The following is a 27,967-nucleotide window of genomic DNA, read 5'->3' on the forward strand; positions in this document are numbered from 1 at the left end:
CTGCAATGCATTACTTCCATGCATTTCCTATAAGGTTATTTATCATGTTTTGTCGAGAAATGCTATTATATTTCACAACTATGTGTCATCTTGTGTATAATAGACATAAAGACCTTGAATTGCAGATCGGCTTTTATCTTTGCAATTCACCTTGGAAGAGGCAGAGACTGAGCACTGAGCTACTCATTGTCTAATTGGCCGGGCTTTACAGGTGTCCTGCACAAAGCCTGGGTGAGCACATCGGGTGTCTCTGTCGCAGGAGTGAGAGCTAAGTTTAGCAAATCCTCTCAGAGTGTTTTTCAATGACAGCACACGTTGAACAGTCTGCAGAGGAACTCACGAATGCGGAACATCACATGCATACAGGCTGCAGACACACACGCTCTGTGCATATTTACCGTGACAGGTGAATGTTCGGTTTATACTTGGTGTAATGCCATGCACATGCACATATGCATGGCTTGGAATTGCCCACAGTTACACTGTATTGGGCTGTTTCGAAGAATGTTAACTCCTTTCTACCAGATTAATTGAATATTATCTTTTATTAGAAATTTGACTGTGCTAGGGCTGGGCAACGATTACAATTTTTAATCTAATTAATCACATGATTTCCCTGATTAATCGCATTTGTACACAAAATCCAAAAATGAATTCAAAAGTAGTGTATAGCTTTTAGCATTTAGTTTTATTTTAAATGTGCTGCCATATGAATGAAAGTGCAATAACATTTGTCGTGCAAACACACTTTTAACATCAGCATCTTTCTGTAGTTTTTATGTAGAAGCCTCGCTCCACTGTCTGTTTCCTTGAATGACTTGCTGCTATCAGTTGTGTGTTTTTCCTTTAAGTGATATTTTAGACTGGAACTACTACGCTGAGAAGACAATTCAACTTGGGAGTGTTTACAGATGACTTTGGTTCTGTCGACTCCGCCGTCTGGAAGAACTTTAAAATGAAAATGGCTGAGTAAAAGTTCCGTACCCTTCTCCATGTTTGGTGGATCCGCCAATTACTTTGTTTTCCGGTTCCGCAGCAGACAGCAACAGACTTTTACAATAATAAAATAAATAATAAAATAGAGGTGGTCTGTGGCGTAGTGGGTTGAGCAGGTCCCCCATGTAGAAGAGGCTGCAGCTGGCCCCAATCCGAGTTCCGCATCGGACGGCCCTGTGCTGCGTGTCGTTCCCCCTCTCTCTGCCCCCTGCTTCCTGTCTCTCTGAACTTTCCTATCCATTAAAGGCACAAAAGTCCCAAAAAATTATATATAGAAAAATAAAAAATTAAAGTTAACGCGCGATAAAATATTTATTGGCGTTAAATAACTAACGAGTTAACGCGATAATAACGAGTTAACTCGCCCAGCCCTAGAGTGTGCATGCAAACTGAATTACAAAGGTCCTAATTTCGACAGAGAGAGAAACACCTACAGTCTGCATATTTGCAGAAATGTGTAGCTGACTTTGCAGATAATGGTTTCTTCTTCTCTGAAAATGTTTATCATATTCAGAGTCAAGAAGCCTGAAGTTGGCAGAGATTACACGGCTTGCCAAGCTAGTAAGAGAGCTGGAACTAAGAGAGGGAGACAAAAACTCTTTTTTTTTCAATGAAGGACAGATTGAGGTAGTAGAGCTGACGGTGGATAACAAATGGTAAAGCTACATTTTGGTTTTAAGCCACAATCTAGAGATAGACAGAGACAAGCAGGTCCAAGAGATTATCAGTGGATAAAGATTTCGTGTAGTTTTTCTTGAAGGTGATAATGTTATCAGTTGAGGATTAAGATACTGGACAACAAAAAACTCTATAAAGAGTATCTGTTAGACTTTTTTATTCTAGAGGTTAAAAAAAATGTAACATTCAAAGATCAATAAGTATCATGGTGAGTTATTTGACATAAGGATTTGTTGCATGTGCAGACAACAACAGTAATACAGAACAACAACACAGAGAAGAGCCTCTTTAAAGGCAGTTTACATGATCACATGACACTTGGTATCCATGTGGATAGAAAATCTATTCTATACAATGAAAATATCTACTTGATGTTTTCCTCTATCCAATCTCGAAAGTTTGCAATTTTTGTCTGAACTGTGTAACTGTGTTGGCGGCAGGTGTTTTTCTCATAGATGAAACTTTCCAAACCAAGCAGCTGCCAGCCTGCGCCCGAGGCTTCCTGGGTCTCCTCGTGGCCTGACAGGACTCCCTTTGTGGAGGAAAACATAGGCTGCACAACTGCAATGCCAGGAATAACACTGGGACACGGTCTTTGAGGACTGGGTGGCTTGCTCATGACACAGAGTGAGTTGTCACCGATCACCGTGGTATATGCTCCTCCTTGTGCAAACTCCCTTTCACAATGAGCAACATCACTCATCTCGACAACTTTTGTCTGGCTCAAGGTTGTACGACGGCTAAGGTGACTGGGATTGTTTGGCAGAATCCACCTCGAAGTGTAAGCCTCCTGCACTGTCACCTCTCCGCCTTGCATTTTGGGTAGACACACTGGCAACACATGCTCACTGATCTTGGCCTTGTCCTTTAGTTTAAGCACAGCCAAATCGGAGTCTGGAGCAGACTGAAAATGTGGATGGAGCAAAATGTCTGAAACCTGTCGGGGGGCAGATAGAGAGAGTGATAACTATGGACAGAACCCAACACAGCCTAAAGTATGTTCCAATGTTTGTGTGTTTGTTTGTTTTTTGTACACATGTAAACATCAGGTCATATTCATCATGGTTTGCAAACACTTCAAATCCAAATCAAATAGAGCTGAGTCCAATTTAAGCTTTAAGTACATATATCAATGCCAAAGGATTTAATCTGGCACAAATTACAAACAAAAATTTATCCATAAGATTAAATGTAGTCATTGCTTGATGTTTTTATCTTTCTTGTTTGTTAGATTAAGTAGTCATGGAAACTTTTGAGTGCTATATGAACATAACAATTTATAAAAAAGATATGAAGCAATTAAGGTAATATGCATTTCAAAATGGTTTTAGGATTCCTGTATGAAAATGAGACTTACAAAAGATATACATTTTAATTGGTATTGTTGATGTTACAATTTACGACACACTGCAGAAATGATTCTGTGATCTGTTTTGTAGTTGGACTCTAAGTTCTCCAGAATAAGAAGAACAAGAAAGAAAAATGAAATACATGAAAGGTCTTTGTTAAAAATGATAATCCGGTGGTAATGTTTTAAGACTTGTTAATTGTGTTGTACCCTGAGGTGGTGCGAGCTTTTCAGCAGATCCCTGGACGTCTGAGATTTCATCCCTATGACAACCTTCACATGAGCAGGATCAAAGGGCTGCTGATTGCCCTTGTCGAGCACACACTGAGCCGCCACCAGGACTCTACGCTGGGCGACCAGAGCCCCGCTACATGCCAGGGACCAGAATGTGGACTCCTCTGAGGCCCCCTGCTGGTCCAACACCGTCCCTCCAGGGGACCCGTGGCTGCTTGCAGTATGATCAGGAAGTGAGCGAATATAAATGGCTGCATGCCACGGCCACTGAGTGTCTGAGAGGTTGTGTCTGCTAAAAGTGTCAAATTTGCCACAAACTGTGGAAAGTAAACAAACAGACAAGAAAAAGAAAAGACATCAAAATCCAAGCTTCATGTCTGCAAAAAGGTGCAAAATTAATTTCAACATTTTAATCTATGTGTGTGAGAAACAGATTGAGTTAATTCCCTCAAATCTCAAACTCTTTTTTTTAAGTGAGCCTATAAATGCTCGTTTGAGGTCACAGTGGCCACACGTATGACAAACAGGATGATGGTAAATTCCAAATTAGTTTCACGGCTTTCCTAAGTGAGAGTCAAGCTAATCTGAACGTGTTGAATGGAAAATGAAAAGAATGGAACAAAAGAATGATACTGAATTTCAACGACTGAATTAATCCAAAGAAATACTTACCCTTCAACTGATGAATCATTTGAAACATATTGACTTAACTGTGTAAATTGGACACTTCTTCAACACAGATATTTAAGATTTATTTGGTGCTTTCCATCATTGCACATCATTGCCATTTGGCAACCATGTGCCTATTACACACATTTAAAAATAAAAAATGTTTAGAATAAAAAAGTTTTTCTTAACATTTTGACTAATAAATGCACTTTAAGATAATCTTATAATGTTTAAGTGATAACTAATGCAACACAAAGATCACTTACAGTATAAAATTTCTCAAATATTTTCAGACACCATTTGGTATTTATCAAACCAGACCAGGTTACATCATAAAAACAACCAGTCTCACAGAAAAAAAAAAAGAAAAACGTGAAATAGTCATAAAAAGCTAAATGTTACACTGATCTCACCTGGTGAGCAGGAAGCATGGACCCCACTCCACCTGCCAGTCTTCAGACAGATGCGCCTTGTGCTCCCTGTGTGCCGGTAGAGAGGTGAGGAACACTTGTATTCGATGCTCGTGTAGACTGGGTGAAAACCTCGAGGCATCCGCTCCGAGGCTGTATCTTCGTTGGACTGTCTGCTCAGTGTGAGCGGAATAAAGCCAGCTGACAGCAGGTCATGCATGCTGTATCTGGGTAAGAGATGGAGTCTTTGGTCTGAACTCTCTCTGTGGAAAAGCCATGCAGTTTCTCTTTATATATCCTCTCTTCAACATTGGTGTATAAATAAATTTTAAAAAAGCACTGCTTACTCAGTGATCTTAGACACCTTCTAACTTCCTGAAAACTTTCCTGAACCTTTAACCTTAATTTGTCAGCAAATGGAGCAAACTCTATTGCTACTTTCCTATCAGTTAGCTGGCTGCTATCTACTTCCAAGGCTGTTAATAAACCTCTATACTCTCCTTGAGATAGAAATGAAAGTCAGACCTCACAATCACTTGGTGCTATTTTCTCTCCCTCCGCGCCTGTTTCACGGTTTAGACCGTGCAGACCGAAGTGCAGACCGAGCAGTAAACACCGTGAAACAGGCGCGGCTGTAGGCAGGTGGCAGCACACAGTGATACGAAGGGAGAGAAAATAGCGCCAAGCGATTGTGAGGTCTGACTTTTTCCTGGAGAACGATTTTGTGATGCAAATGTATCACTCTTTTGAACGCAAATTGTTTTGAGAAGCAAGATGCTTTATTTTTTTGACCCCAGCCAACTAGCCGGACTACCTTCGTCAACGCCAAAAAGAGGCTGGAACTCGGCTCACAGGACGCAGCAGGGAGCAAGTCAATGTTCATAAATGATATTGCTAATATGGGACATGTCAAAAGAGGCGAACTATCCTATTAATTGCTAATTAATTAAGAGACTCATTCTATAAAAAAGATAAACCTCTTTGATGGTACTGAAATCCTGTAGCCTCCTTAAAAGTCATTGTGTTCTGTAATTGGTGCCCTTGCTGGCAGCATCAAAAGTAATTTGGTAGATACTAATGTCTTCTGCTGTCACTGATCTCATCCCAAAAATCCATCCTAAGAATGGCTCCAGTTTTTGGGATCACTTTTTTGTAGTTCTTCAGTCAAAAACCCCATTCAAAAACAATAAGTTTCATGAAAATGCAATGCACAATAACACAATCAAAACTAATTGGGTGTCTTTTTAGTGTGCCACCTTTCAGTAAATATCGACGTTGCAACAAAAAGGATACCTCAACAGTTGATGCGGCCCTACAACACTTTGCTGCACAAGTCCGGACACTTTAGGTTCTCGACAGACTGTAGAGGCAAATCAAGCAGGTTACAATTCGTAGATTAGGATCACTTTAGGATTCTCATTTGTCCCAAATATTCGTTTCAGTAAGATAAGAGATTGGGGTCCGAGATAGCAGACACATTTTAGTCTGATCTGGTCCCCTTTTGGCACTTATGGCTTTGTAATGGCTTTGTAATGGCTCACATTTGGGCCAGATATTCTACCAGAGGAAATAAGAAGCATTCTATGCAAACCTGTCGGGAACAAACATGCAATTTAAGAAAAATTCACACGTAAAATAGTTACCTACCTCTTACACATTTTGGTTGTCTCCCACTCCAGGATCCATTAGAGAGGCAGGTACTACGATAGTTTCCGATCAATAAGTAGGGTTTTTTACAGAAAAAATCAATTGTCTTTGCACCTTCAGTTGTGTCTGCAGGTCTGTGGTAGCCATGGGGCAATTTAAATGGAGGCGAACACAAGACTGGGCTTGTGTGGCCTTCATATGGACAGAGGAGAAAATACACAAAAATATCTTAATACCTAGCTTTTTTTTTTTTCCAAAATCATCAGAACCAAATTTTAGAGAGTAAAATAAAATACCTGTTTTACACAAGGGAACAGTCTCACTCCATGTTCCGTTCGGTAGACAGGTCCTCTGCTGTGAACCTGTCAATATGAAAGGTGAATGGTATCAGTAGTTTACAAATACAAACTCTGCTTTAGGGCCATTTACAGGCAGCATGTAACCATTCATTGTTTTCTCTGGGGGTGCACATGTTGCATTCTTCATGGTTGAAACTGTGGAGAAATGTTCTGGTTGTGATAAATGGCAGATTAATCTTTAAAGTTAAAGTTGAGGCAATATAAGTTTACAAAAAAGTTCATTTTGGTGAATGCATGGTGAAGGAGAGCACAGAAATAACGAGGCATTTGTCTTCACGTGCTAGTAGCCCTAATCTTTCGGGCAATCTGATCACCCCAAGATAGCTTCATGTTTTATGTCATCTCATTAAAACACCTCCAGTTAGATTTTTAAACAACAAGTTTAAGTAAGATGTCAATACTGCACACCTCAGCTCAGCATTTATTAGATTTTCTTAACCGAGCTTGAAAAAATACCTTTAGTTTTATCTCTATGTGACACCATTAATTGAGCTTCATCTACATAAATGAGACCACCCGCTCAAGCTGCTTTTAAAACACTCTTTGTCATGAAAATGTAATCGCTCCCGGATACTTCCAGAGAAACCCTGAGAGTTAGTTCTTCAACTTATTTGCAGATGCACCACTGAGAAGTGCCTCGGCACTTACTGATGCCGTACCAATGGGATGCAAGTTGGAGACATGATTAGCTTCAAAGACAGCAAACTGAGCAGAGGAACGGGCCTGAAAAATCTTTGTCATTGACTGTTCGTCTAACATCACAACCCTAACAGAAGGCGCAGACTGCACAGATTCAAAGAAATGAAAGGAAAAGTGTCCTGGGGCGTCTGTTCTGCATTATGTATGTAGAGGCCGCAGAGTCATCTGTATTAAGTATTCATGGTACCAGAAGGAAATACCTACAGAATATCACAAATATGGATATGTCAAACTGAAAGTGATATCATTTGTATTGGAAAAGCTGACAAGCGGCTGAAATAAGGACCTGCTTATGTTATGAGTTCAATAAACCACAGCTCCCTCTGTGAACATTTTTTAATGTATTATGTTGAGTGTTTTGGTATTTCGTCAGCATGTATAAATTCAGTGTTTCAAAAATAGCATTCACATCACTTAATGCGATTATACCTGCCTGAACTCTCCTGAAATATGATTACAAATCCATCAAAGCTATTGTAGCCATCTGAGGTGAAGAGAATGTGCAAGTAGTTCCCAGAGCTTTTAATTGGAGGAGGCAGCTGTTTCCCACAATACCGACCAATCACTGGGGAGCTCAAATCATCGCCGTCACGCACTTCAATATAGTCATAACCACAGTTGTGATCTGACTCCAAACTGAGCGCTGAGAACCTGAGAGCCATGAGAGCGGAGAAAGTTTGTCAATTATTCAGAGATTGTGACATAATATTTCAACTTTAAAGACTTAAAAAGTGGTCTTCTGCATGGAGAATTTGGAGGTCAAATTATTTGCTATCTAACTTTCTTCTCACCTTTTGATTTCACAATTCAGTGATAACCTAAAGAGGACTACAACTATCTACAATTTGTGATCTTTACACTGGAGTTTATGTCAATCCTAACCCAGAGAGTGAAAGTCATCGTTTTTACAGCCTACTACTTGGATTCACATTCATCGATGTACAGCTTTTTAAATTTAGATTCATTAAACATATTCTGTTTGATAAAATGATGTATCATTAAACCCAAAAGACCAGGAAAACATGCTGCCATTTGACATTTTTGGAAATTTAAAATATGTTATATATACACATTAAGGAACATTCCAGACAAGTACTACATCACATTCAACAAGTCCATCCATCCATCCATCCATCCATCCATCCATCTATTTTCTATATCCGCTTAATCCAATTCAGGGTCGCAGGGGGGCTGGAGCCAATCCCTGCTGCCATTGGACGAGAGGCTTTTTAACAAGTCCTCCAGCTGAAATGATCAAATAGGTCGTCTGTTCATACCATTAAATATGACCCGTAACAGCTTACTGTAAAGTACCAACCCTGTAAGCAGCAGGAGACATATGACTCATGTGGCCATTTCTGGTAGTACACAGTGGTGGTTGAAACAGTCACCTCACGGCAAGAAGGCAGCAGGTGCGAATCACGGCTTAGGCCCTTCTGTGTGGAGTTTGCATGTTCTCCCTATGCATGCGTGGGTTCTTTCCTGGTATTCCAGCTTCCTTCCACTGTCCAAAAACATGTATGTTAGGTTAACTGGTGATTCTAAATTGAGCATTGTAAAATAGTCGGTGGTCTGTATGGTGAACTGGGCCAACACAGCTATTGCCTGACAGCAGCTGACATAAGCTTCAGCCCCTCACGGACTCTGAGTTGGATAATATGGGCATAGAAACGGATGGATAAGTGTTTCCAAACTCAAACAAACATCGTTCCCAAGTTTTCTCCTATAAGCATTAAAGTCGCATACCTGAGCTCGATGATGCGGCCCTTTTCCACTTGCAGTGTCCATTCACATCGGGTGTTTGCAGGGTAACTCTCCAGGACTATATGACCCTGAGCTCGCTGAATTATCCCTCCACATACTGCCCCCCCAAAAAATAGAAATTACTTTCCTAAAAACAACATTACCATTAAATGTGTGTTTGTCACAGTGGCACTAAACGTTCTGAGAGCTGCAAGCCGGACCAGTAATGTGGCATGCTGTGTGAGGCTGCAGATAATGGCCAAAAAATGATGAGGTAATCAGATTCAATTGGGCACTTCAATAACCATGATGCTTTATATCATGCTGTTGTTCATGCTGAGGTGTGCTCTTCAGAGGACATAGAATGGCTAAAGAAGATGTAAAAATTCTCCCCACTGATATTATTCAGTGTCTTTAGTATTCTGCCTATTTTGTTTAAGTGCTATTACTTTCAAGGGTTGACGGCAGGAGAAGTTACAAAAGCTTAGTCTTACGTAAATCTAATTACAGTGTCTGACTCAGTGGCATTCACGAGACAATATGCCCTGGGCAATCAAAAGTCGAGACTGGAAAATACCATGATAGTGAGTATTACAAGTGGCGACTTTGGTTTCCTCTTTTTGAAAGAAACATAAATGTCATTGTTATTTTCCAAATAGAAACTGTCTGCTGATTTTAGCTGTAGCTTAGCTAAACTAAACAAAAAAGCACTGTCACCACCAAGTGTCTGTGTCAGGTATCACAAATGAGCATATGACAATAGGCCTCTTTTTTTGTTGTATTCATTTCTCCATTTTTTTTCTTTTTCTTAATTCTGTTGAATCTTTATTTAACCTGGCAACTCATTAAGATCAAATTCTCATTTACAATGTCAGCCTGGCTAAAGGCAAAGCTTGTTAAGGAACTCCTGTAGCATATCTTCATAGATAGTGAAGTAGTCGACTGTATGTGGTAATTACTCTTCCTTTAAGTAAATTAAGAGGAAGCTCTTTACAGATTGTTTTCTAATACAGCAGATATAAACCGATTTTGAAGTTTTTATGATGAATAAAAGATGTTTTAAGCATCCGTTAGTTTTTCAAAGACCTGTCAGTCAGTGTGAACAGAGTAAATGAAATATATCATCACTTGGACATATGATTCAGGTGCAGTTGTTCAAGTCTTCTTAACCACCTGAAATTTCTGTAAAGTATGATCCTTGTTTCCTTCCATCAGCAATGAGAATCAGAAAATATTAATTCAGTGTGTGGCAGAATCAGGCGATACAGTTATACTGCATGAGAGAAGTATGACTCACTTTTACAATCCCCTCCACTCCAACCTTGACGACACTCTGTACAATACTTTCCATTGACAAAGAAGTCGTCATTAGCTTTCCATGTTCCATTGTGGCAGGTTTTACAGTTCTCAAACAGACTGCAGCCTGACAAGGACAAAAGAAGTTTTAAGTGTTGTCTTTGACACCATGATAAGCTCAAATATTTCAGTTTACTTCAGGACTCGTGAACATTGCTGACATTATTATAATGTGTTCTTCAACAAAATATCATCCAATAGAAAGGAAATTGTGCATTTTTTCTCCCTGTGGGCAGCAAATGCTTGGAAAACAGAAGCAGGTAGCATAAGCAGTACACAACAAAGAACAGTAAACAACTGAGGCATCTTATAGATTCTGACAGGTAAAATGCACTTCTACATGACAGCGCAGGTACACCTGGGTGGATGATGCAGGGGTCACACTGATCCAGAGCATTCCGGCAGCAGGGAACCGTGTAGCCCACCCTCAAACCATTTGAGGGACACCGACACTGGATCAAGTGGTACTCGCAACATGGCCGACACATGACATTCCACTTGGAGCTCGGGCATTTTTCTTCTGTCAGAGCTGTGGAATCAAAACAAAAGCTTCCAGCCAACAATGGAAACCTCTAATATCTTAAAAATAAAAATAAAAAACTGAAGAGTGATGTGTTTAAGTGATCACTGAGGACCAAATCTGTGCTTTTAGGACATTTGAGTGTTATCTGATTCTGCAGATCAGAATTCCTTTTGCAAAACACAAAAGCAGCATTTTTCAGTGACTGAAAAACTTATCCTGGCAGAGGATTTTTCTAGCAGCTAAAGCCATGAAGCTCAAGCTTAGATGTAAACAGTTTGTAAAACTAAATCCTCACCAGAGACACCAGCTTTTTCTTTCTACATCTCAGATCGAATCCTGGTTGAGTTAATGTCTAGTACTGTATTTTGTTTTCATTTTCTAGTAAGCATGCAGCAAAGCAGGGAAAAGTAAATCTGGCCTGCAAGACTACAGCCAATTGCCAATATTAGCCAATATTCCAGCCTTGAATAACTCTGGATATCTGTGTTAAACACAGTAAAACACAACAGCATCCAAAGCATGTAATACTCACTAATTTCTCCAATATATATGTGCTTGTGTCATTTTAATGAGGCACAAACTGTGTGTAGCATTAACTGTGGCATGTTTCCCACAGAAGAAGAAGTGAGTCATTCTCATGAAATAACTTCACAGTTAGTCAGCGACAAAGTCAAGCAGCTTGTTTCTTGTTAAACATCAGCAAAATTTACACAAAGAGCATTCAATGTGATGTAAAGACTCTCAAAAGCAGCAGGATTCATAAGGATGTTTGTAGTAAAAGCATTTTACTCACCATGTACCCACCCTGTTACACAGAAACAGAGATTTAGGAGGAGGTAAAAGAGTTTAGGGCCGACAAGAGTGAGCAAGGGCATATTCCTTGTGAGGAAAAAGAGCACGTTAGCTACCAACTCAAACTCTTCCGATCTGTTTGAAATCCAACAAAGCAATATACGTCAGATTTCCAGTCTCAGCATAATGGATAGGGGTCCTTAACCCATTCCTTCCAATGAGTTTTCGTTTGTGAAAGCAGATTTAAATTGTTTGCTGCCAATCAGAACTCATGCAGGTCACCAACAGGTTTCTGTTTCTCTTCGCACATTATGAGTCCTGAAGCACCAAATAGCAACAAGAGAGAAAAAATGGCAGGCGAAGTGGAAAGTGCGTTTGAGGGTAATATGGACATGTTAATGTGAAAACCAGTGAGGACAGAAGAGGGGGGGGAAAAAAAAAAAGAAAAAAAAAATCAGTAAGAGAGGTTTTATGGAAAGGAAGAAAAGAAACTCATTTAATAATAGGTTTTAAAAACAACGCCTTCATGTTAATGCCTTGATGGAAAGTAACTTAAGTACCTTCCCTTTTCTGCTACTTGAAACTTCAACTCAACCAAATTACAAAGAAAATATTTAATTCTCTTTTCCCACAACTTTTATATGAAAGTTTAATTTACTTTTAATGAGAAGTGCATAATATCACAAACTTTTAAAACACAACACACTGTTAAAGATTAGTGTCGTCGATTTGGGTTCACGTCTCAGATGTTAATGAGTTCACGGCTCCGTTAAATGCATTATTTTCTCTCGTGTTTGAGTAAGTGTTCACATTATCTAATGTCACACTCAAAATCAGAGAGAAGATAAACAAAAGGATTAGAGAAAAGGTACAAAAAGTGAAACTGACATGTAAATCAGTGTTCTGTCTGAGGATAAAATGATATACGGAGTAATTTAAACAAACCCACCATCCAGATACTGGTGACATTCTGATGATTCAAGATGAATAATAGATAACGATTTAATGAATAATTCATCAGTGAGATTATAAAGCAATCATTTCACTTTAATACTGTCTTCATTTTCCTGCAAATACTTTCTTTCACCTTTTTATGTAAGACTTTTAGTAGTTTTATACTAGTAGTTGTAAATGAATAACGCTGCTTCTACAACCACAGCAAGCCACATGTGTTCACTACATACTTCATCATACATCAGCTGTCATACAGGCCATGACAGGCAAACAGCATGTTTAACAGATTACAGATGTTCTCTTTGATGGCATTGTGAAAAGTTTGAAGTCTGTCTCCTCACAAATGCCTGGAGCAATAAGACTCATAAGATCAGCAGAACCTAACCTTTTTTTTTTATGTCCAGGGTTTGTTTTCCATTACCAAAGCTTTTACATCATTTACATATACCTTTTCCATGTTTTGATATCCATTGTCATTTTCTCTATTCGAGCAGGCTGAAAGCAGAATGTCTATAAAAAAATAAATAAAAATTAAGCTGGCAATAGCTGTTTTGTTGAATAGATTTGAATATTTTTGCACTGTTTTTTTCCTCATTCTAAAGTTAAGTACCATAAAAACCTTTTTTTTAAATTACCATAAAGCCTTTTTCCAAATTAGACACTTTGAAAATCACAGTTATAGATTAGAATATATGAAATGAGCAAATAATTCTTCAGATTTTCTTCAGATCATCCAAAAGATGTTACCTGGAAGAAGTAAGATATTTATACAGAACAGTAACATTAAATACATGATTCTATATTCATTGTTTTGCCTGTTAATATGTACTGCTAAATGAAACACATCTAGCACACGTTTCAACAACATTTCTGCGTTTGCTCTCCTGTTTTGGAATCCAAACAACATTCTCGTCTCACAGGTCTCATTGGCACTATTTTATGCATGCAGTTGCTAGTTCTTTGCTTTGTTCTTCGAATTAAACCTTATTATTCTAACAATCCAAAAGAGAGAAAAAAAAAATTTGCAACTAACTGCTGATTGATGAGCAGAGACATTTTTCTTAGTGCATAAGAACCAAAACTAAAACTCCACATTAATATTCAGTATCTGAAATTAAATCACCAGTTAGCCAGAATTGCCGCCATGAATGGTAGCGTTGCGTCGTATGATCAGTCATATGTCACACAGTAAATTTACAAGATGTGACAGTGTTCGGAAAGGGTTTACAGCTACCTTTGCCGCCCTCAAGTGGCCAAAATTCACTTTATGTGGGTTAAAAAAAACGGCTCTTATGATCAGTATGAGGGCAATAAGCTGGAAGAAGTTTTACAACTGACAAAATCACTCAGTATGAAACTCTCATTGCATGCTGAGAGTGTGTTTCTACACACAGCAGGCAAATAGTTTAGTCTGGCTGAAAACATCACAGCAGTAATTAACTCTCCTACCAAAGAAGTGACAACCACATCTTTCCCATCACTTCGAGTTGACAAATATAAAGAAGCATGAGTGACTGCTTTTGAAAGCGGAATCTTTTGAACTATCAATCATGACTGAAGATTTTGCCTCATCCTGTCATACTGAACCTGACGCGGGCAGAGATGTAGGGGACAGATGAAAGGTGGGGGTTATGTATTCCACATTATGACACACTTCTGAAAAGTTTCATTAAGGTCACAAGGCCAAACTAACTCTTGAAAGGAGTTCTTGACGGCAGAGACCAATGGTTTTAGTTCATGTAATTATCCACAGAACTCTGTCAGCTATTTTTAGCCCCTCTAGTTGCTCAGGGAAATATTCCATTTTGAGCCAGGAGACTGACTCATCCAACCCTTCTTTGACATTCGCGACCTTCTTCAGCTCTGTCCAGGGGCAACAACTGACCTGCCCTCATTATGAATAGTGAAGCATGGGCACCTCTCCCTGAAACACACTGTACCACTCTAAATGAGGCCCCGGAGGTACTATGAATCAAGAGGAATATATGCAGTTTAGCTGAGGAATGCTTTGTATTTCAGGCAAAATGTCTATTTTCATTGTTTACTAAAATATAATAAAGTTAGAATGATTTGTGGGTATTTAAGATATAACTGGAAGAAGGGTTTAGAAAACTTAGTGTCTTCTATTCATAACTCAGATCTCATGATTGTTCAAACAGGAGGGGGTATTCCCTCTTTATTCTGAAGTTATTTGGAGTTTATTCCATGTGATATTCCAATTTTGACCAAGCTAGTGGTCATCTCCGCAAATGCAAAAACAATAACACAAAAATTGTCTCTTCAACCGTTTCTCCGGCAAAGGTTGCAAGAAACATTGGTGTCGTGATCAGTGTCCTTCTCTGAACATGTCTTCATCCGTCTCATTCATATCAGTTTGCATATTACAGTATAAAAATATCAGAATCATGTCTGCTTCAGTATACCACCCAAGTCTTTTCTCTCATGTCGACAACTGGAATTTTAACAGGTCTCCCGTCACGTTAAAAAAACAAACAAAAAAAAAAAAAACTTACAGATGGTTCAGAGTGTGGTAGCGCATTTGGTATTTCAATAAAGATAGCTCAAATGAGAGAGTAACACACAATCATTATGTGTACAATGATGACAGATTGAAGAACAAATGATTGGATGAATAAGATTAGAATGGGATTGAAAAGTGTTTTAGACTTCAGTGCAGCAACCTCAATAAGTAAACCCCAGAGTCTCGACACTGGTAGTGGCCATTGGATGAGGCTCCATCTTGGGCTGAAGGAGAGGGTGAAGTCATGGGCTGTGTTCGAAACTGCATACTACAAACTGCATACTACATACTGATCGATCAGACAGTATGCAGAGTGTTTACCCACAATGCATCTCGCTCCTGCCTGAGCCAAAATCAGCCGGCCTGTAGCTGATTTCGCTTAAGCTCTAAACTCTGTAAACTTTAGGAACATTTGAAACATTTTCAGGCGAGAAAGTAGTCGTTTAGATCCCCAACGTGTTGAAAATCTGACAAAATACCGGCTATTTACAATTTTGTTCCCACGAATTCGGCGCTACTAAAGCTAGCCGTAGTGAGCAACGCCCTTCCGGTTATTTTCACAGAATAAAATACCCGTTGCCTTTTATCATAGGGAAAGCCATTACGATACAATTGGTGCTTTAGTTTTGAAAACAGGAAGTGAACCTACCCTCGTTGTAGCTAGCTTGAAACTGCCGTTTTGACAGGAAATGACGATCGGCGATGTCACGTTACGTTGCATCTTGGGTAGTTTGAGTATGAGTAGTAACCTCATGATGCATACCCAACATTTCAGAGAATCTAGTATGCATCAGGGAACTTCTCGCTTACTCAAACCCGCTTACTAACTCAAAAAGTTAGTATGAGTAGTGGGAGTAGTATGCGGTTTCGAACACAGCCATGGAGAAGGTGGGATGCGTGACACACAATCTAGGAGGAAAATAGCAGCAGAAGTGAGATTTAAAAGGGAACAGAAAAGAGACTGATTGGCTAGGAGAGAAAGGAAGCAGGATGGCCATTGGTGGTGATAAAGTGGTGATGTGATATAATTAATGTAGAAAGTCGTGACAGCTTGCAAAAAAGGAGTGGCATATGAGTAGAGGAAACCCAAGAGATATGAAAGAGTGAATTAAATGTATCAGATCTTCCCAACTGAGCTTTCACAAAAGCTTCATTTGAATTAGCAAAAAGAACACACATCGCTCCATTTCTTATAAAATTCCACTGGATACCTCAATCAAATTCAAGTCTTAATGTACGGGCCAGGCTTTCTTACAGCACTAAAGCTTGAATGTTATTCCTCAGTTGTAGGTGTCTGCTAAATAACTAAATATGAATCTAAATACATTAAAGCTGGGCAGTGAAACCACAATATGTGGTCAAAGATCTCCATGCAAATTAAATTACCCTTCCTAAGACATCAACAACAAAAAAAAAAAAAAAAAAAAAAAAAAAAAAAAAAAAAAAATATTCATCAGTAGGAACAATAAAAAAAAATGGCGAGTTTGAAGCAATCTGATAAGAAAAACAAGGTCACACTGTTATGGTTGAAAAATAAAGTAATGGAGGATTCACCACACTACAAATGTACATAGTGACATCAATAGGAAAAATATAACATGACCATTTGTTACCAGGGTGTGGGAATAACTTATGAAGTTGCAATCACAACTTTTATCATGAGAATACAAGAAACAACGGGTTCCATTTCTTGTGACCATGCATTATTGAATCGTGGCCACAGTTGACTGGAAACAGCTGTGGTAAAGGTCTACTTGTCAGAATGGGTGGCTGCGAGGCGTGAAAAGGACACGGATGTGGACTTAAAAAAAAAGGAAACTAATTTTTTTCCACAAAAAAAAAAAAAAAAAGGTTAACATAAAGCGTGGCTGAGCCAGACACCAAAACTAGACTGTGGAAAACAAAACATGACTATGACTTGACAAAACAAAGAACATGACTTGGCTTGGCATGACTTGAAAGTACTGAACTTAGCTTGACGCCGGTGAAACGGTGTAGACGCTGAAGGTGCAAGGATCTGACAAAGTGCAAGGGGAAACCTGGAAACTAAATACTGAGGAGGGTGATTGGTGAGTGAGTGCAGCTGAGGAGAAAACTACAGGTGAAGTGAATGAAGGTGGATGAGCAAACAGAAACTGTGGGGAAAACTAAATACAAGACGACTAGAAAACTCAGGCATGAGGGAAAACTAAAACATGGCAAAAGTAACACTAAACATGAGATAGAAAACTAAAATATGAAATAAACTAAAACATAATAAAACACAAAACTAGGTACTCAAAACATGGGGAAAACCCCATGGACATGACACAACTAAAGCCTCAAATAGACGGAAACTCCAATTCTTTGGAGATCACGTTCATGAGTCGTCTGCAAACGCCCCAAAGTGCATTAAAAATTCAAATTTGATTCATGGTTATATTGATTTGTTATTCAACTTATTGCTTTCCTTGTAAATTACTTCTGTAGTGAATTGGCATCACTTGAATTAAACAAAATTTTTTTTCAATTATTTTAAAGCCTGTGAAAAAACGGTTTTACAAGTTAAAGAAGTGAATTCCGAAACTTTTACTCTTTTTATTTCCCATTTCATTATTTTGTGAATACCCTCAAACACAGCTGAAACAACGATAATCATGTCTGTAAATACTAAGCATCACACATTTGAATTAACACAGATCCAAGAACTGAAGTGAAAATTTATCACAAATCACCACGATCAATGTTTTATGAACAAGGCACCTGTCTCCCTTACAAGTGATTAATAAAGCCATTTCAAATATGGTTCAGTTACTGAGGCTTTGAGCTGCAATATTTTACATTTCCAGTCCATATACTCGGTGCTGAACTTTATAAATTTTCTAGGAAAAACGTAATTACGCTCATGGTAAAATGAAAATTTGTGTTATCTAACATCCTGTTTGACATTTTCTTTTTTTCTTGATCCTTATCCATATCTTTGATCCATATCAAACATCTCTTTTCCTGTGACCAACTTCATCATGTGCCAAGCACCGGCTGCATTTATACTTCTGTTGAGATGTTTTCTTTTTTTTTACGCTTAAAACAGACTTCTCAACGCAGCATGGGCTCCCAGAGCCCCATTTGCAATGTGCCAAACATCATGACCATCATTTTTTAAATCATTCCTTAGACAGAGATGGGCACGCGCACATCGTCACGCTGGCCTCATGCGCCCTCTGCATAACACAGCGAGGTAACTGTGTCAAAGCTCTGCCTTCGCCAAATTTGTTGTACTCATGAATAAATAGGATCTTCAATTCATTTATCGCAGGTAGTGGGATAGTTCGCCTCTTTTGACACGAAGCTGTATGACATCCCATATTAGCAATATCATTTATGAACATTTTCTTACCCCCTGCTGCGTCCTGTGAGCCGAGTTCCAGCCTCGTTTTGGCGTTGATGAAGGTAGTCCGGCTAGTTGGCTGCGGTGTAAAAAAATAAGGCGTTTTGCTTCTCAAAACAATATGCGTTGAAAAGAGTAATACATTTGCATCCCAAATGAGCAGCCTCCTGCCGGCAGCCACCTGCCGACAGCCGCACCTGTTACGGTGTTTACTGCTCGGTCTGCACAGCACGCAGTGATACGAAGGTAGAGAGAAAATAGCGCCAAGCGATTGTGAGGTCTGACTTTTTCCTGCACAACGATTTTGTGATGCGAATGTATTACTCTTTTGAACGCATGTTGTTTTGAGAAGCAAGAGCAAGACGCTTTATTTTTTTGACCCCAGGCAACTAGCCGGACTACCTTCATCAACGCCAAAACGAGGTTGGAACTCGGCTCACAGGACGCAGCAGGGGGTAAGAAGATGTTCATAAATGATATTGCTAATATGGGATGTCATACAGCTTCCTGTCAAAAGAGGCGAACTATCCCTTTAAGCTCCATTTGATAAAAATTATGTAGAAACTGTTACACATTTTATTTGAAAAGAATGCCAGAAATCATATTTCTTTTTCAAAAAAAGTATATTTGAAAACAATAGTGTCATAATTTAACAATCACATCTTAAAGCACAATCTTTGCTCATGATAAGAAACATCTGCTTTTGTCTGTTTTGCTGTTACAATTTAAAGGTTGCTTTGAATTCAACCAAACCTTTACGGATAGGTAAGAAGATCAGTTACGATACATAAGCTGCCTCACCTTAAACTACAAGTCAGGAGTTCGTGACAGACGCAGTTAAACATAGCAGGATGCAGATGCTGTCCGTCCTGCTAACCTTTTATCTGTCCCTCTTTGTTTTGGAAGGCAGTAGACTTAACTTTATTTATGTTTTAAATCGGTCTCAACTTAAAAAACATGTAGCAAATAATGGACGGTTTATAGCTGTAACATCTGAAAATGCTGATGGGAGTGTTTTCTTTACAAGAAATAAAGGCCCATCAGTCCCTCTACAGAACTACAGAATATCACAAAATGTCCGATCCGAAGGCAAATGTTAAGACACTGACATGATTACCTTAATCCAAAAAAATACCACCAACCTGAATGGTTGAAATTTTTTTTTTTTTTTTTAAACAAAAATATTGGAAATCTGGGTTAAATAACAAGGATACAAAAGCTCTGATAGGTCTAGGACCAAAATACATCAGTGACCTCCTGACCCAGTATGAACCCTCCAGACCCCTCAGGTCATCTGGATCCGGTCTTCTATCAGTTCCCAGAGTCAGAACCAGACATGGAGAAGCTGCATTCAGCTTCTATGCTCCACATGTCTGGAACAAACTCCCAGAAAGCCTCAGATCAGCTGAAACACTCAGTGGATTTAAGTCCAGGCTGAAGACACACCTATTTTCAGCTGCATTTGAATAAATCTCCAAATGAAGCTTGAGTTTCAAAACTTAATCACATTTTAACTACTGATTTTATCTATTGTTCTTATTTCTTTCTTTTCTGTTTAAAATTTAAACATTTATTTCTACTGTTTTAATGTATCTGTAAAGCACTTTGAATCACCTTGTTGTTGAATTGTCCTGTACACATAAACTTGCCTTTCAAAAGTTTCTATTTCCTTATGATACCACTATCCTCAATGTGAGTGAAAAAGAAATATTCCCCTCATGAATAAAAAGTACTTTGTCTAACTTTATGCACTCCAGACCATAAAAGATTAAATTCTCAGTAGTCTCATTTCAGAACAATTATAAAAAAAAAAGGCCCCAGAAAGACTATAAATATCTTTAAACCATTTAAACAAACTCACGCATCCTTTACACATGATCATTCTAAATGCGACTGCATTCTACATTCATGTACCTCATGAATAAAAGCTGAAGCTTTCTCTGCTGAGTTACTACACTCCTATGCCGCCTTTCTGCCCTGAGAGTAGTTTCTCCCTGGCCGAGTCCTGAGTGTCTTTTTGTGGAGTCTTCTGCATTTCTCGGCTTTTGACCCATGTGTAGGCCGATGAGCCACAGAGAACCAGCATGTTACTGGTCCACCATAGCAAGCTTTTACTGGATGAGTTGTACACCACTGCAATGACTGTCTGCGCGCAGGCCTTTGCCGTTCCCGAGACGTTGTGCGAGAGCGGGCTGGTGAACTTGATCTGGAGGCCTGTGACGTAGCCGATGGCGAAACCAAACACTCCACCCAGTGTCATTATTCCCCAAAAGTTGAGGTCAGTCAGGCGGCTGAAATGGGCCACTTTGCCCAACTCCCCGAACACGAGGATGAGCGGGAGGAAGAGGACGCAAGCGTTAATGTTGTTGTAGTAAGAGAGCTTCCAGATGCTTCCGTCCACAGCAGGCATCACCTTCTTAGTGAAGATGGCATTGAGAGAGACGCAGGCGCTAGCCAGAACTCCAAAAAATACACCTGACCAGGAGAGAGAACCTGCCAGGCCTTCCTGGTCCACACCAAGCCAGAATCCACCTGAAAAGCACACATAAAGGTCTGAGATATCACGGCATCAATCAAGCATTTTCATAGATTTTTAGGGCAGAAACACTTGACTCTCTTTTACTTTCAAATATGCACTGAATAATCTATTATTTGTAGACTTAAAAAGGACTTATAACACTGAAGCATTTGAGGAAACAGATGTATTTACTTTGCAGCAAAACTTTGTAGTTAAATGTTTTCTTTCAGAAGTGTCTTTAGTACCGACACTTTCAGAACTACAAAGACTTTAAGAAGAGGAGTTTTCCTTAGCAGCTCATCCAGAACGCTGCTGCTGGAGTTTTAACCCGGACTAAGAGATCCAGGGGCGGATTGGCCGTCTGGACTTCTGGGACTTATCCCGCCGGGCCGGCCGGCCTAAACATAATGTCAACGGCCCTTGTAAGCCGACTGGCAGTACGTGGCTGGCAGCAGCAGCATTCACTTCTTCTTCTCCTCCCTGGTTCCCGTACCGCCCATATGCCCCCAGTATGCCAACTAGTGGCAATGCACAGAATACAACAAAAGGCTTTTATACGCTTTTAAATCTGCACTAGCATTAGGAGGTGGGTTTCACTTGACGTCACTTCCGTATTTTTCTAAGCGCGTGAACCCAGGTGGTGGGCAACCTGAGCTGGAGCCCATTGAAAAAACTGTGTTTTGTCTGCCGCTTTTTGCCCAAAATGCCTCAGTTTTGTGCCGTTTTTGGATGTTGCTTGCAATCGGTCTAACCGAGAGAAGGGAAAGGGTTACTATCGAGTACCTAAGGTAATCGCCCATAGAGGTGAGAAATGGAAAAAAAACTCACAGAACAACGCCGTAAAAAGTGGATAGTTAACCTACGTTTACAGACTGGAGGGGCTGAATCTGCAAATGCTCGTGTCTGCGGTAACCACTTCGTCAAAGGTATGTGGGAAATCTAACTGTCTAGTAGTAGTGCAGTAAAGTATTATGTTGTTAAATGCCAATCAACAGTAATGTAATACGGGCTACGTTTGGGCTTTGTTTTGAAGGCTGCCCCAGCGCGTTGTTAGCTACTGAGTCAGTGGACTGGGCTCCGACGGTCAAGCTGGGTTACCAAAACACAGAGCTAAGACACCGTCATCGGTGTTTCATGCGATCTCTGAGAGTGGTTGATCTAAACAAAACAAATTTGTCAGAATCTTCACGTTTCAGTAGTATCCACAAAGTGCTAACAGCGCACATTAGCTCCCAAGTTCTCGACAACAGAATCGCTCACTCTCTCTCTCGTGCATTAGGCTAACAAAGACACAATGTCAGCATTTGGATATTTGGATCTCGGCATTTTATCAAAACATGAATGCCAACATTCACAGCTCGGCATTCAACATGTTAAGTTCTGCTTTACTGCCCAGCCCTGCACTACACACTGCATTTTCCATTGGGATAATGCACCATAAACAAACAAAACAAACTTACCCTGGCGAACACCAAAACACAATCATTCTGTAGACGTTTTACTCCGAGTTTGCTGATCCATCCGCTGTGGTAATAGTTGTATGCTTCCAAACTTTTGTGGGCCTTCATCTGTTGCTTGGTGTAGTAAGACGTCTGGAGAACCAGGTAGCTCGTCATGTCCACAGCCTCTATTTTCGGCAAATTGTTCCGGTTTTGCGAAAATTCGGACATTTTCATTAAGTATGTGTCACGCCCAATGTATTTCTCAACTAACGCCAAACATCTTTCCCTATGTGCCGGCTCCAAACCACTACAATATTCACTCATCTCCATATTCTCCATGTTGTTGCTATGCTGTAGTCCAGCTTCCTGCCCACCAGCTGAAATTCGTGCGCTCCCGTGATGACGTAACTGAAACCCCCTGTTACAATAGATTTTTTTTTGGTATGAGGCCGGCAAGGGAAAAATTGTCCCGGTGGAAAAATACTTCCCAATCCGCCCCTGAAGAGATCTGAACACATCACAGCAGCTTTAAAATCTTTACTCTGGCTTCCAGTCAGTCACAGAAGAGATTTTAAAAGCCTGCTGATGGTTTACAAATCCCAGAACGGTTTAGGGCCAAAATGCATCTGTGATATGTTCAGAGAATATAAAGCCAGCAGAGCTCTTAGATCCAAGGACTCAGGTCAGCTGGTCCAGTCCAGAGTCCAGACTAAACATGGAGAAGCAGCATTTAGCTGTTATGCTGCAAACAAGTGGAACAAACTGCCAGTGGAGATTAAACTTTCACCAAATTTGGACATTTCTGTTCTCATGTGTCTATGCATGAAATATCTTTTAACTTATCTAGACTGTTGCTTGTTTTTAAATTCATTTAAATTATTTTATTTGTTTCTCTTTATATTATTTTATGTATTTTTAATGCTTCTTACACTCCCAGCTGCAATGCTTTTATTTTATGTGAAGCACTTTGAATTGTTTTGTACATGAAATGTTACCTGACTCCCGCCCTCTGGTATTCGCATACCATCTGGGACGAGCCCACAACCGACATGATTTCAAATGGGGCTATTTTTTCTAAAACTCGTGCATGTGATTGGATGAAGAATCTGTCCGTCATCTTGACTGACACGCCACTTCAGCCACTCCCAATGACTCAACCCGTGACGTAGCTCAGAGCTCATAGACATCATATGTGTTCTATATGATGTCTATGTCAGAGCTTACCTGACTCCCGCACTCTGGAGCATAAATGGGCGGCCATAACGCCGCCCATTCATCCAAAGTCCCACCCAGCGATTAATGATTGACGAAACACATATGACTCCCAGGCCAGGCTCCTCAGATGGTTGTGTGAGGAAAGGGAACGCCCCCGCGTGTAGTTGGTGAACGCAGCCAGATGACGTGAGTCAGGTTACATGAAATGTGCTATACAAATAAATTTGATTTGATTTGATTTTGATTTATGAATCCGCTTCCGGTCACAGCTTCCTGCTTGTGTCGATGTCGTTCTTTCCAGGTAAACGAGAAATAGCTGAAAATCCAAGAGCCGTCACCAGCCATCCACGTTTGGAGGATAAGGCAAACGCACAGTGCAAAATATAGAAACATTTTTCTTATGAAGCAGACAGTGATGAAATCAAACTGACACCACAGAGCCCATCTGAAACAGGTTTAAAAGCCACACAAACAGTAAAACCAAACTTCAGTTTAATTAGGCTTCTAAACCGTTCAGCCGTCTTACATATTTGGGAAAACTCTCTGTTTGCAAACAAAACACTCTCATGGGTAAAGTCAGAAATGCTCAATGAATACTCACAGTAAAGCCTGTACGGGTGTGACGAAAATAGCTGCCATTACTAGAAAGTGACTTGTGTCAAGGTGGGATGTTGATTACTAATAAACACGGTTTAATTGAGGGGTGTTTGGTTGTAAATCTAAAAGCTTATCATCTAAAGAAGTCTCAGTAACTTCAGTGTAACTGACACGACATTAGAGCATGCTTTCATTACTTTTCCTGATGCCTGATCTCTAATTTGGCAGCTATTGTGGAGAAGTCATAATCTTTGCATCGTGACAACACAAAGTCACCAAAATGCAAAATGCTCTAGAAACTAAAGACCAAGTCCGGAACCTCGGCGTGCTGATAGACTCAGACCTGACCTTCAACAATCATATCAAATCAGTCACCAAATCAGCCTTTTATCAACTTAAGAACATATCCAGAATGAAGGGTTTCATGTCCCAAACAGATCAGGAGAAGCTGATTCATGCTTTCGTCTCCAACAGACCTGACTACTGTAACGGTCTTCTGACTGGACTCCCCCAAAAGAGTCTCAAACAGCTGCAGCTCATTCAGAACGCTGCAGCCCGAGTTTTAACCAGAACAAAGAGATCACATCACATCACCCCAGTTCTCAAGTCTTTACATTGGCTCCCGGTCAGATACAGAATAGATTCTAAAGTTCTGCTGCTCGTCTACAAATCACAGAACGGTGTAGGTCCAGAATCCATGAATGACATGCTGGTAGAGTATAAACCCAGCAGAGCTCTGAGATCTGCTGACTCAGGTCAGATAGTGGAGCCCAGAATTCAAACTAGACCCGGTGAAGCAGCTTTTAGCTGTTATGCTGCTCACAACTGGAACAAACTACCAGCAGAACTGAAATCAGCCCCAACTGTAAGCACTTTTAAATCCAGGTTAAAAACATTTCTCTTTCGGTGTGCTTATGGTTGAGTTTATATCTTTCTTTTTCCCCTCTTCTTTGATTGCTTTTAACAGTGTTTTAATTTGTATTCAATTTTTTTTTATTCTCTTTAAATTGCTTGTTTTTATGCTGCTTTATGCTGTTCTTTTAAATGCCTCGTCTTTATGTAAAGCACATTGAGTTGCCTGTGGTATGAAATGCGCTATATAACTAAAGATGCCTTGCCTTTGCTCTGGCACAAGTCAGGAACCTCATCACGTTACTTCTTCTTGCGGATAAAGATTTGGTTCATTTTGCTTTGCTCCCAGAATGACAGCAGCACCACGCCAAAGAATCAAGAATCTTTATTGTCACTATGCAGGCATAATGAAATTTAGTGCAGGAGCTCTTGGCTTTGGATACACAAAAATATTAAAAAACACCTAAATAATATGCAAGAGAATAAAAATAGAAATAAAAATAGTAAAAGTTAAAGTAAAAAGTCACAGTGCAATCCGGTTGTCAAAGGTCAAAGGGCAGAGGCCGGTGGGGCAGCAGGTAAGGTTTTAAGGACCCTACAGGCTGATCATAAATGCATGGGGACACGGGGTGGTACGGATTTAAATGCAACCCCTGGGGTAATATTAAAAAAACAGTGTCGGATGCAAATCAGTTTCAGGAAAAGAGGAAAGTTGACCTACCCAGTATGACACCACAGCAACTTAGAGCTTGAAGAGACGTGGTTTGTTTCAGGATCACATAGGACAGCAGCACATTAAACACCGTGCTGAGAGAACGGCCGACGGTGTAGAAAGCCACTCCGACATGTTTCAAGCACAGGTTGTTAAAGGTGATCATGCTGATGAAGACGATGGACAGTGGCAGCACTTCCCGGGACGTCTTCAGGTCAAACGCGAACGCCGGGAAGTCGACGGCTCCCGGACACATCTTGGACAGCAGCTGCATCAACCAGCACAGCCCGACGGTCACCACGCACTGGTAGAAAGTGACAAACAGCGGCGCGTCCAAGTCTCGATTCTCCAGCAGATAGTTGTTGAGGAACACCATTGTTATCGAAACGAACCAGTAGAGAGCAACCACCGCCGCTATCCGGACGGCTCGGAGGAGGAAGGGCTCTCCGTGTCCGCCCGGGCTCGCCTCTCCCGCACCGGTCAGAGCCATTCTCAGGATGTGGGACCGCTTCAGCTGTGTCCTGTTCATGATTTGCACAGAAAAAACAACAACAACAACCTTGATTGAAACTGGAACCACAACAACAGAGGCTGAAATGAAAATACGGGTCAACGGGATGGACTCATGACTGCTGTGTTCCGCCAGCGGCATCAACAGACAAGACTTCCGATCGGATTTTTCAAAGTAAAAGCGAAAAAAAAAGCAAGATTTATCCAACTCTGTGTAAACAGTCCATTCTCATCAACAGAGCCATACTTTCAGCACACGTGACAAGGAAAATGACTGATTACAGACCAAAGTATGTCTCTATCATCGCATGATGAAATTAATTTTTGTTATTTTATCTGGACTGTTGCTTGTTTTTAAATTAATTTACATTTTTTTTATTTGTTTCTCTTTATATTATTTTATGTATTTTTAATGCTTCTTCCACTCCCTGCTGCAATGCTTTTATTTTATGTAAAGCACTTTGAATTGTTTTGTACATGAAATGTGCAACACAAATAAATCTGATTTGATCTATTTACTCGCCGTATCTGGCGTCTACTAAAACTAAACACACATTTCATTCTCACTCCATCCCTCTTCTGAGAACACGTTCCCCCTCTTTCAGTTGTATCCGCCCAAACCAGGATTATCATAATGTGCGTCACTACTTCCTTGTTTAAATAACTTTGTTTCAATTCAAACAGTCTTAACATTTCTATGCATAAAACGTTGCCTATTCTTTAAGAAAAATAAACCTATGCTCTTACGCACCGACGCCCCCAGCTTAGTGGCAGTTCTTTAGAGCTTAACAGGGGTACTTATTACCTTCATGCAAGAATATGTAAGACTTTTAATGAACTATCACTAACGAAAGGAAAAAAATAAAGAAAAAAACATTGCTTTTTATTTGGTCCTTACAGTGGAAATTTAAAAAAGTAAATGTGTCCCACCTGAAGTTTTCAGTGAAGTAATCTATGAAGATGTGTCTTCCTGTCCTTTCCCAGCTCAGCTGCCTGCGACTGTGCAGGTGGCTTTTCGTAGCTATGGTCGTAGCTGTCGTACCTGGCTGCAGACAATATGGCTGACAACGGCGGCGCTGCCGTAGTGGGAGCAGTTGCCTACGAACGTGACTACGTCACCATCTTAACGGAAGTGATTCCGAAAAATTAAAGTCCAACGTTAAAGCAGCAGAGACAAACATTTAAATATCTAATGACTGTAAATAAAAAGTTAATTAACTAACTCAACAAGTCTTTAATCCAATACAATTTCTTTTTGATATCTTAGGAATTGTTTGAATCACATTTAACAATTTTGTTCTAAGATTCTGTGTGTAATTTAAATACCCTGTTAGATACTGGTAAATGACCTTAACCCTTTTATTAGATTAGATTAGATTAGATTAGATTATACTGTATTTATCCCACAACGGGGAAATTCACTTGCCACAGCAGCAACACAGCAGCAACAACAGACATGAACAAGAAATTTAAAAAAGAGAAATTTAAAAAAAGAGAAAAAGCAAGTACTAAAAAGTAAAGTGACCAAAAAGTAAAGTGACCTAGTATAAATAATATTGCACATTGTGAAGTTGAAATGAATGAAATATAAATAAATACGGATGAAGAAAAATCTCTATACGAGTGGTGGATTATCATGGAAAGGCAACAACATGATCAATGGGTGCATGTGTTGAAAAGTCTGACAGCTGCCGGGATGAAAGACCTGCGGAACCTCTCCTTCTTGCACTGTGGATGTAAAAGTCTGCTGCTGAAGGACCTGTGCAGGGATCCCACAGTGTCATGGAGGGGGTGAGAGGAGTTGTCCATGATTGATGTCAGCTTA

General features: G+C 39.9%; 1 protein-coding gene and 1 pseudogene across 2 annotated transcripts; both read right to left on the bottom strand.

Annotated features, from left to right (window-relative positions):
- Positions 1–1,938: 1,938 nt before the first annotated feature.
- On the bottom strand, positions 1,939–15,175 carry LOC142383826 (inactive serine protease PAMR1-like; annotated as a pseudogene).
- Positions 15,176–18,900: 3,725 nt separating this feature from the next.
- slc35c1 (solute carrier family 35 member C1) lies at positions 18,901–27,180 on the bottom strand. 2 transcript variants are annotated; one of them, XM_075466663.1, is made up of 3 exons: positions 27,073–27,180; positions 25,642–26,153; positions 18,901–20,828 (listed from the first exon to the last, which is right to left on the bottom strand). In XM_075466663.1, exons 2-3 carry the CDS (start codon positions 26,120–26,122, stop codon positions 20,248–20,250), a joined length of 1,062 nt encoding a protein of 353 aa, XP_075322778.1. In that variant the 5' UTR covers positions 26,123–26,153; positions 27,073–27,180; the 3' UTR covers positions 18,901–20,247. The 2 variants fall into 2 exon arrangements, with proteins under 2 accessions (XP_075322778.1, XP_075322771.1); XM_075466656.1 differs by lacking the exon at positions 27,073–27,180 and having other exon boundaries at positions 25,642–26,282.
- Positions 27,181–27,967: the final 787 nt, after the last annotated feature.

Source organism: Odontesthes bonariensis, chromosome 1 (assembly GCF_027942865.1).
Source record: "Odontesthes bonariensis isolate fOdoBon6 chromosome 1, fOdoBon6.hap1, whole genome shotgun sequence".
In the NCBI taxonomy this organism is placed as follows: domain Eukaryota; kingdom Metazoa; phylum Chordata; class Actinopteri; order Atheriniformes; family Atherinopsidae; genus Odontesthes; species Odontesthes bonariensis.